The sequence below is a fragment of the Benincasa hispida genome, chromosome 1, assembly GCF_027475165.1.
Source record: "Benincasa hispida cultivar pf3 chromosome 1, pf3_genome.v1.1, whole genome shotgun sequence".
In the NCBI taxonomy this organism is placed as follows: domain Eukaryota; kingdom Viridiplantae; phylum Streptophyta; class Magnoliopsida; order Cucurbitales; family Cucurbitaceae; genus Benincasa; species Benincasa hispida.
Window position 1 is genome coordinate 30,055,190 of NC_143478.1, and position 10,411 is coordinate 30,065,600.

General features: G+C 34.1%; 1 protein-coding gene across 1 annotated transcript; it reads right to left on the reverse strand.

The window, feature by feature from the left end:
• Positions 1 to 5,323: 5,323 nt before the first annotated feature.
• On the reverse strand, positions 5,324 to 7,412 carry LOC120070214 (pentatricopeptide repeat-containing protein At1g55630-like). The gene has a single exon (XM_039022084.2). It carries the CDS (start codon positions 6,944 to 6,946, stop codon positions 5,489 to 5,491), a length of 1,458 nt encoding a protein of 485 aa, XP_038878012.1. The 5' UTR covers positions 6,947 to 7,412; the 3' UTR covers positions 5,324 to 5,488.
• Positions 7,413 to 10,411: the final 2,999 nt, after the last annotated feature.

Genomic DNA, 10,411 nt, shown 5'->3' on the forward strand with positions numbered 1-10,411 from the left:
ATTCGAGGATCAGGTGCCCAAGGGAAAAATTATGTCTTTTATTTTTATTTTTAATCATTTTTATTTAAAATCAATATATTTTTAATATATTTGGGGTGGGGTCAAGGTCAGGACTATCCTTGCCCCGTCTCTGGTTCGAGGACCCGTTTTGGGTTCCCGATTTGACCCCATCCTCAATCAAACTAGGGATTCCTTGCTCCGATCAAGGTGGGCATTTGTGAGGATCTAACCCAGTAGGGATTTTGCCAACCTTAAGGAAGTTCTAGCCAACAATGATGAGCGACCCTTCCTAAAAGAAAAATCCTATTTTGTCTATGTTTAAAAGTGTTTTATGAAATTAGTTATGTTTATGAGTTGTTCCAAGGTTTATACATATATATATGATTTTATCATCATCCATTGAGTCATGGATTTAAATTCAAACTCTTGTATGATTATTCATGCGATGTTTTTGAAAAGTAATGGTTTGAGAAAGAGGTTTTTAACCTATTAGATCTGGTACCCTGAAGAGATATTTGAGCTCTGTGTGCACATACAATAACTGCTATGCGTCAAGTTGGTTTCGCAGTAGAAGATACTGAGTGTGTTGAATTGGTTCCACCTCAGTGACTGAGTGTGTAAGTTGGTTCAACCTCAGTGCATGGGCGTGTTGAGTTGGTTGACCCAGGGATGTTTGGGTACATATTTGATGATGGATTTATCATGCATTTTATTAAGTTTCATGTGATTCTTTATTATAAAAAGTTTATCATGTGTTTGGATGAGTTTCTATTAAAATAACATGCGTTAAAAAAGTATTTCTTTTTTTCATACATTTGAAAAGAGTTACTGATTAGAGATTTAAAGTATGCATTGTTTCAAATGTGTTTTGAAACAAAAAAGTTGTTTCATAAAATGTCACTCACTGGGCTTCCTAACTTACGTTTTTCAAATATTTTGTTTTTCTGCATCAGGTAATGGAAGAGAAAAGTTATGGATGTCATGCGAAGTCGAAGTCTACCATACCATAGAGTTGGTTATTTGTCTTAGTACTTTGGGGTTTGGTTGAATGTAGTTGGTTTCGAGTTTGTAAAGTAGTTTGTATGAACATTTAGTTATTATTAATAAAGTAATATTTTAAGTTAAGTTGTTGTTTGCTTGGTGTTAAGAGTTGTTGAACAGGTCAAGACGGATAGTAGATATTACAAAGGATGGTATTTGCTGTATTCACGCCTCCTTCTAGGTGAAAGAGGTAAATCTGGGAAGTGATGTGACACTGATAGTTGTTATCAATGAATATCCCTGATAGCTTTCAATTTGAGAAATGTGATATTAGTTGCTATCACTAATAACATTCATAGTTGCTATCAATGATAGCTTTTAATTTGAGAAATGTGATATCAGTTCACAGATAACTTTAAATTTGAGAAATATTAGGAAAAGAAAACGGTCGTCTCTTCCCTTCTCTTGTAATCTCTGCTATCTGAGTCTCTCCCATCTGAACCCTGAAACCCATCTTCTCTGTCACGCGCGCACCATTCGCCACCCTTCGCTCGTGCTCACGCCGTCGTCACCGTCCTTGACGGCACAAGCCCTCTCTCTCGTCTCTTCCATCTAAAGGCCGCTCCCTTCTTCTCAATCTCTATCACGAAACCCAAAAGAATGAAAAACGTGAAATTAGCTTCTCAAAACCCAAACCAAATCTTGAAACTTCTCGCAAAGCTTCGTGAAGGTGATGAATAACCCAAGAACCGAGGAAATCGGAAAAAAGAAGAAGAACCAAAATTTCGAACAATGCAAGTGATGAGGGCCGCAGAATCGGAAATGGGAAAAAAAGAAAAGGAAGAAGAAGATGTTGTACATTGAGAAAAAGGAAAAAACGAGAAAGGGAAGAAGAGAGGGAATGAAAAAGCGTGCACGAGGGCAAACTTGTAATTTTCAAAAGAATTAAAAATTGATCGTTCAATTTGCAAATATCTTAAAGAAGCCATATCTTTAATTTTTTTCACCTGATTTTGCTATCTCTTATAATTTCTCTTATTTTTATGCAAATTTTTTAATATACTTGAAAATGTTTAGGCTAAACTTGAAATTTTTGAAAAGTTATTATATTTTATAGTCTCTAATGTTTTTTTTTTTCTTAAGGTTATGATACCATTTTGATTTTTATACTTTAAAGTTTGTTTAACTTTAGTCTCTGTACTTTCAAATGTCTATTTTTTAGTTCATGACCTTTCAACAAATCTTATATTTAGTCTCTAAGAGTTATACTTTATCAAAATTGGTTAAATAATAATCATAGTTTTTATGCAATAAAATACATTATCTAAAATATTCCTAAAATTTATAGTAAAAATGTTAATAAATAATAAACAAAATTTTAAAAAACCAACAACAATCTAGTAGTAGATTACAGAGAGGAAATTTAAAATTGATTGAAAATACAACAATACTAAATTTAAGATTTATTGAAAATACAAGAACTAAAGTTGAACATTTTAAATTATAGGGACGAAACTTGAACAAGTATCAAATTACATGACTAAAAAGAACCTTTTTTATTATTAAGAAAATTCAGTTTTCATTGTTTAAAAAGTTTCAACGAAGTCCATTGAGTTTTGGTGAATGTTAAAGTTTGTTGATGATAAACTTGCCTTATATTTCTATGTAACCCCTTTCCTAGCATAATACCTAGTGATTTTATAGAAATAGGAGGAAAAGTGGTAGGAGGAGTGTTTGGCTCACCAACACAAATCGAATTGAGTTGGTAAAAATTACAATTCAATGTTTAGTCCACCAACTTTAAATCTTGGTGGAGTCGAGTTGACTTTTTTTACCAACTCAGCTCAATGCACTCCAACTCACCCTAACTCTACCTCCAACTCACCCCAACTCACCCAACTCTTCTCCCTTTAATGTTCTCAATGGCTCCACCTATTGGCCACCATGGACGACTACCACTACCACACTCCAGTGACGCACTTCGACAACCAACTCTAGGCTTCCACAATCACCTTCGACAACAATTTTGGTAGCCAACTCTGACCACCACCTTCGCATAAGCAACTCTAATGACCATCTTCGCACTACTAACTCCGATGATCAACTCTAGGTTTCGGTAACTACCTCCAACGATAACTCTGACAACATACTCCAACGACTACCTTCGTGCAGCCAACCACGATGACCAACTTCAGTCTCCGACACCACCTCTGATGACCAATAACTCTAGGCTTCGGTAACCACATTCGACGACAAATTCCAACGAAAACCACCTTCGATTATCAACTCCGGTTACAATCCCCTTTGATAACCAACACTAACATTCATCTTAGGTGACCAACTTTGATGAAAACTACCTCTGATGAACCATTAATTACAACCCTAGTTTTGTGAACATGTAAATAGACCATTAATGACAACCTTATTTTTTTTGTAGGTTCAACTTGTACGTTGTACGACCGTTAAAGTATATTGTAGGGTTGTTGCTATATAAATAATAGTATTTTGTCTGCGTCAACATTTATGGTTGAGTTAAAATTAATTGAGGGGTTAAAAGTTGAACATTAAGGATTAGAGAAAATGTTCATTTCATTGGAATATGACATCTTCAGGGATGTAGATAAAATTGTTATGCAATTGAATATTCAAATTGCATGGTAAAAATATGTTATGTTTTTCAAGAAGAAAAACAAAAAAATTGTTCAATTTTTAAGTTTCTTCGATATTCATGATTGAGGGTTAAATAGTTATGAAAAGTTTTCATTTATTTGGAATATGTTTAGTGTTTAGGAATGGAAAAAAAAAACATATGTTATATAATTGAATGTTCAAAATTTGAATTCAAAATTCATGTTTAGCATATGTTTACTTTGTAATAATTTGTTGTGTTTTAAGAATGGGAAAAAGTTTAAGCATTTTTTAACATTAAAAAATTTTAGGAAAATATGTATGTGATTGGAAAAAAAAAAAGAAAAAAGAAAAAATCAATTTTGTTAAAAAAAAAAAAACTACACTAGATACCCCTCAACTCAACTCAAGTCAATACCAAAAACACATACTTTTGTGACTCACTTCAACTCAATACTCCAAATACATACATTTCAACTCAACTCTGCACGACAAACAAAGACAATAGCTTTCTAAGTAATAATTAACAATTCAACTCTACACGTCAAATGTTTCCCAAGAGTATTTATTTATACTACAAAATTTTGAGAGAAACGATAAAACTATTGAGTTTGATATGGATGACTTCTCATCTAAAATTTCACCAATTTAATAAGTATTATGTCGTCATCTAAAATTTTGTAATCTTATCTTCAACCAATTTTAACATTCATCAACCGTAAATAACTAAATTGAAAAATGTAACAAAAGGGACGAAACAAAAATAAAAAATAAAAAAATCCCAAATAGTGTTATAGAGATGGCTAAAACAATTCTCTTTTCATTTTAATTTCTCTCCTTCTCACTTCTCTTTACTCTCTTTGGTTTCTAGCAAAAGATGGGTATTGCAGGTTCTAACAATGGCTAATGACAAATCAAAGAAGAAAGCCCTAGAAGCAGGTGCAGACATATTTGTCTCTCTCTCACTATTCCTATTAGATTTGGGGATTTTAATGGGTGTGACATTTTGATCAACAGGGATTGACTCCATTGCAGCTGAGATCCGGAGGAGCAGACAGTAAAAGTAGTAGGATCCATGGTAGCATTGGTGAAGAAGATGAAGAAAAATAACTGGAGTTTGTTTTCTTTTTAGTACAACAAAAACTTCCGATCTCAAGGGAGAGACTAGATGATAATTAGTAATGTTACTTTGATGGGAAAGTACAGATGGTTTCAGTTGGTCCGAGGAGGAGAAGGATAAAAACATACACAAAAACAAAGATGATAAGACATCACATCTATCAAACCAGACCAAACTAGGTAGGAATAAAGAAAGGGGGAAAGTTTTAGAGAGGATCATACATTTGAAAACTGAAGCAGCAGTTTTAGAGAGGACTGCCATTTTGATGCTGATGAGAATCAGCCACTTCCATAATGAAGACAAGTAAATGCCATTTTATAAAGACAGACAAAGGATCACAACAGAAAAACTATGCCACTGATATTTGAAACTGTGTCAACATTTCTATTCCTCAAGCTATTTTAGTTCTCAATTCAACCCTCAAACTAATAGTTAGATTAAGTTTATTCCTCCATTTAAGTTGTAACCATGTTACATGCTTAACGAGCATCAAAATTTCCATTCGTCCTATTTGTAAAAGAATCAACTTGAAACATTTTAAGGCTAAAATGATAGGGGAGGGAAGAACCACAGAAACAAAAAAGAATAACAAAGTTAAAAAGACAGAGACTAAGTTGCATTGTGGAATAATCGTTGCCGCTACATCCTTGTATCATCTGGACGTTAATTAATATCAGGAGACTGGAAAAACTGGCTCTTGAATTTCTCATTTGGTTATTAATGAATAATCTCAGAATTACAAAGACTCACCCTAATGATCTAGCATCTCCTATATCCCTTGATTTTTGCCACTAAATGGGTATATTGCCCTTTCTCGACCATGTGTGTTATAACTTTGTGAGCCTCAGAAAGCCTTCCTGCATTTCGCAAATAACTTACAAGGGTACTATATACAAGAAAATTTGGTCTGCAACCTCGGGATTCCATTTCAGCGAGCATAGAGTAAGCCTCCTCGAACTTACCCACCATACAAAGACCACGAATCATGGAATTATACGTAAATACATTAGGGAGCTGGCCCTTCATTATCATTTCATCAAATAATTCCCTAGCTTTCTCATGCTCCCCAGCTTCTGTATAGCTTGTGATCATCACGGTGTAGCAAACAACATCAGGAATGCAGCCATTGTTTACTAGTTCATCGAAAAAATATTTGCAAGCATCCAAATTTCCAGCCCTACTAAGTCCATTTATAAGCGTTGTGAAGTGAAAAACATTCGGATCAAAGCCCACTTCCCTCATGTGGTTCAAAAGATTTAGAGCTGCAAGGGGTTTATCTCCTTTGCCAAGAACATAAAGAAGAATGTTATAAGTATGAAAATCAGGGGAAAACCCATTGCTGGCCATTTCATCAAGCAATCTGTGAAACTGATCCAATTTCCCCAATTTGCACCTTGCAAACAATAGCACATTATATGTAAGAATGTCTGGGCTGTGACCATCAAGCAGCATTTGGTGATACACCCATTCAATCAACTTGTACTGTTTTACAACAAGTAGTCCATGAAGAATGGCGTTATAAGAATGTTTAAATGGCCTGAAATTAAATGTTTTTGATTTGATAAACCTCTCAACAACTTTCCTAGCCAAGCCAGCATCACCACAAGTACATATCAATATCATAAATGTCCTTGCAGTAACAGGGTACCCTTTCTCAGTCATCTCATCAAGTAACCTCCACATAGCCTTGAACTCTTCACATTCAGCAAATATTTTCATGATCAAATGATACGATTTCACAGTGTGTCTATAATTCTCGACCTTACCAGTCCATACGAAAAACTTATACCCCAATTTAGCACATTGAGTTTTGTTTAGAACACTTGTACTTTTCAAAATTCCCTTCAAAACTTCCCCAACAAGTACCCCTGAGACCTGTAATTGCAGTTCATCCAAAGCCAAAAATGTGTCAAATCCAGGACCATCCTGTTTGAGAATCTCAATAACTTTTTCAGCATCAGTTTTCGCATCCTCTAGAAAACCCCTTCTCAATGAGAAAACATCCGGTCTACCACTCTCAATATCACTAGAATCTGAATTTTCATCAGCAAAGTAACCAAACTCTGATCCCTCCATCCCCTTCTTATGGGGTTCCACAACAAACTCAAATCGATCATCACTACCAAAGTTCCGATTCCAAATTGTTCGACCCACAATAAAAGAAGTTGTAAATAATCTGCAGACTATCCGCGAACTCACAAGGGATAAAGAGTTCATGATTAATACCCATTATCGCTAAAGACTCATAATACTTAAGGAAATCAAGTAATCGAATAACAGAGCAAAAATGGGCAAATGGGAAAGCGCCGAAGCGTTTGTTTTCCCAAATTGGAAGGCACCCATTTACCATGAACACCCCCAATCTTGCAATAGGTTATGAATCCAATAGAAAATTTTCATTTGAGAAAGAATTTGCCCTTTGAATTTCAAGGTAACATCAGAAAATTTGAAGTTGGAATAAAGACTTATCTGGGATTTTTCGATTGTGTAGAGATCTTTGTAGTTGAGGCTTGAAAACAAGATCGAAGTTCCTTCTTCAGATTGAGGGGAAGAGAGAAAACAGGAGAAGAGATGCTACTTGGTTGCTAGGGTAACATGAACTGAAACACAAAGCAACTCTCGAGACTTGTCGATTGTCGTTTCTCTACCCAGATCGTCTTCACTTCCCACCGTTCGACATGTCGAACATAAATTTATTATAAAAATATTTGGAAAAAAGTAAAACAAAATGAAAATTTAGCTTTATCTTACGTTAGTAACAACATTAAAAAACGAGATGAAGATATCAACTTTAACCTCCTTTCCTTTCTTTTATATCTTCCATGACTGCATGACATGAGATTTTACGGAAGAAGATAGATGACGGACAATTTTGCATTGAAAAAAAAAGAAAAAGAAAAAGAAAGAAGAGGAGTCTATCGGATGAATGACTCTTTTTAATGGGCTCTAATGAAACGTCGGTATCTTTTTAAAAGTGAATGAAAAGTTACATTCTACTTGCATTAGTATCCTTTGAATTTACCAATTCAACCTTGAAAACCATTCGTGCACTTGCAACTAAGAACACCACTTGATGCTCCATGCTTGATGCATAATACACGATGCTCCATGCTCTGTACTCTATGTTTAGAGATGTCCAATTTTTTCACGGGAATGGGACTCTACAGGACCTTACCTCGGACGGGGCGAGGATTTCCGATTAGGTGGAGAATGGGCGAGGGAGTGGGGGAAAAAGTTCCCTGTGAGCTAAACGAGGACAAGGATGGGGAATACATTCCCCGTCCCCATCCCCATTCCTCGTCCTCGCCTCGATTAGCTTCTACATATTTATTTAGTATAGTTATCTAATATTATGTTATTATTATTATTACATAAATATTATATTTTAATTTCAAATTTGATTATTTATTGGGAAATATAATGAATATGTTTAGATTGAATATTTAAATTTAGATTACATATGTGAATAATTTGATTTATATTTATTCCTTTCTACTAAAAAAATAAATTAGCTTTTTTAGGTCAAAATTTGATTAATTTATCTTTACATTTAAATTATCATATAAAACTAACCATAGTAAACAATTTAGTGATAAAGTTAATTATTTAATTAAAATTTACTCACATTAGTGATTTAAATTAATTGCCTTTTTACAAAAAAAAAAAAAAAAAATGTAACAAGAAAAAATTCTTTGTAGGGAGCCTGATCCCTGCGAATTCCCCTCGGGGAATCCACGCTTCGATCCCTGTGGGAAATTTCACGTGGATGGATAATGAAATAAAGAGTGGGGACGGGGATGGGGAATGGCATCCCCGGCCTCGCCCGTCCCATGGACATCTCCATCTACGCTCTATGTTATACGCTCTATGCTCGATTCAATGCTCGATGCTCGATGTATGACACACGATGCTCCATGCTTGATGCACGATACACGATACACGATGCTTCATGCTCTATGTTCTACGTTCTATATTGTATGCTCTATGCTCGATGCTCGATGTACAATGCACGATAAATGATGCTTCATGCTCTATGCTTTACGCTCTATGTTGTACGCTTGATGCTCGATGCTCAATACAAAGAAATGCAAAGAAAAATAGGAAGAAGTAGAAATGCAGAAAAAACAAAGAAAAATAAAAGAAATAAAAAAAGAAATGTAGTAAAAAAATAGAAGAAGAAATGAAAAAAAGAACTGCAAAAAAAAAAAAAAAGAAGAAAGTAAGAAGAAGTAATTCAGAAAAAAAAAAAAAGAAAAGAAAAGAAAAGAAAAATGTTGCAAAACGAATAAAAGAGAAGAAGAATGCATTTGGAGTTAAAGTGGTAATTGTTGGGATGTATGCCCTAAAGCCTTGTAGTTATATGTAATTTGAATCAATGGTCGATTAATTTTATATGCAATAATCCATTATACAAAGATCCAAGATTATCTGATGTGACTTAAATGTGTATGTGGAGACATACAGGTGGATCATGTTTAAATGATAATCTAAATGGTTTGTAGTGTCTGGATAAGGTTGGGTGTCTTATCTTGGTACCACTATTGATACGACTTGCTTGGTAGTTGTTATAATTGTTGTAAAGTGTTACAAATGTTTCATCCTAATCATTAATATGGAGGCATGTGAGTGAGGGTATCCTATACAAAGAGTTTGTATAAGATCAGACCACGAAATGCATAGTCTCTCTTTATAACACCATTGCTTGAAGAGACTTACATTTCACTATGATGACCATAGGTAACTTGACTTGAATCATGAGTGAGTTGTGAACTCCTGCCAATGAGGGTGGTACTTTGATTTGTATGGGTAAGAGTAATCAGATTCATCGAGTCAATATGGCTACAATTATGAGGATTCGTTTGATTGGGGAGCTGAGAACACAGCTACACAAGAAGGAATTCCCTATTCCCTATTTTTAGGGTAAGTAGATAAATTTCTTTTTTAAGGGCTGATTCCAGGGCTCGAACAATAAGGTTTTACCCTTTTCTATCTTGAGAAGGGTTCAGTTATTGTTGCACTATGACTAATTGTTGATTAGAGGGATCAGTAGTACTTAAGGAGTTAAATGTAACTACTGGGGTAAAACGGTAATTTTAACCAACTGTACTTACATCAATTTGTGAAGGGTCATGTACTATTAATTGATTATATCCAATGAATATAGAAATATATATATAGTGCGAAAAATGCAGCTGTCGGTCTTTAGTGGAGTGACTGACAATTAATAAAGGTTGATTAATTTAATTAAAGAGTTAAATTAATTAATCAAGTATCATTAGAGCTCTAATCTATAAGTCCATAAGACCCACTTGTTAGCTCAATAAGGACTAATGAGAATCAAATTAATTTTGGTTTAATTTGAATTGTTCAAATTAAATAAAGAGAATTAATTGTATAAGATACAATTAAATAATGTATGTTAATACATTATAAAATAAGCATGTTATTGATACAACTAAATCGTCAAATTAAACATGTTATTGATACAATTACAGATACCTACAACATGCATAGCTTCAAGTGAGAAACATACGAGTATTAACGATTTAGTTGTCAATTAAATTTACAAGAATGCTCATCCTAGAAATTAAATCAAGGAATATAAAACAAACATAAACAGAGAATTCAAGAACATTACAACAAAAAAAAAATCTCATTAAACCATTGAAAGTGCCCAACAAA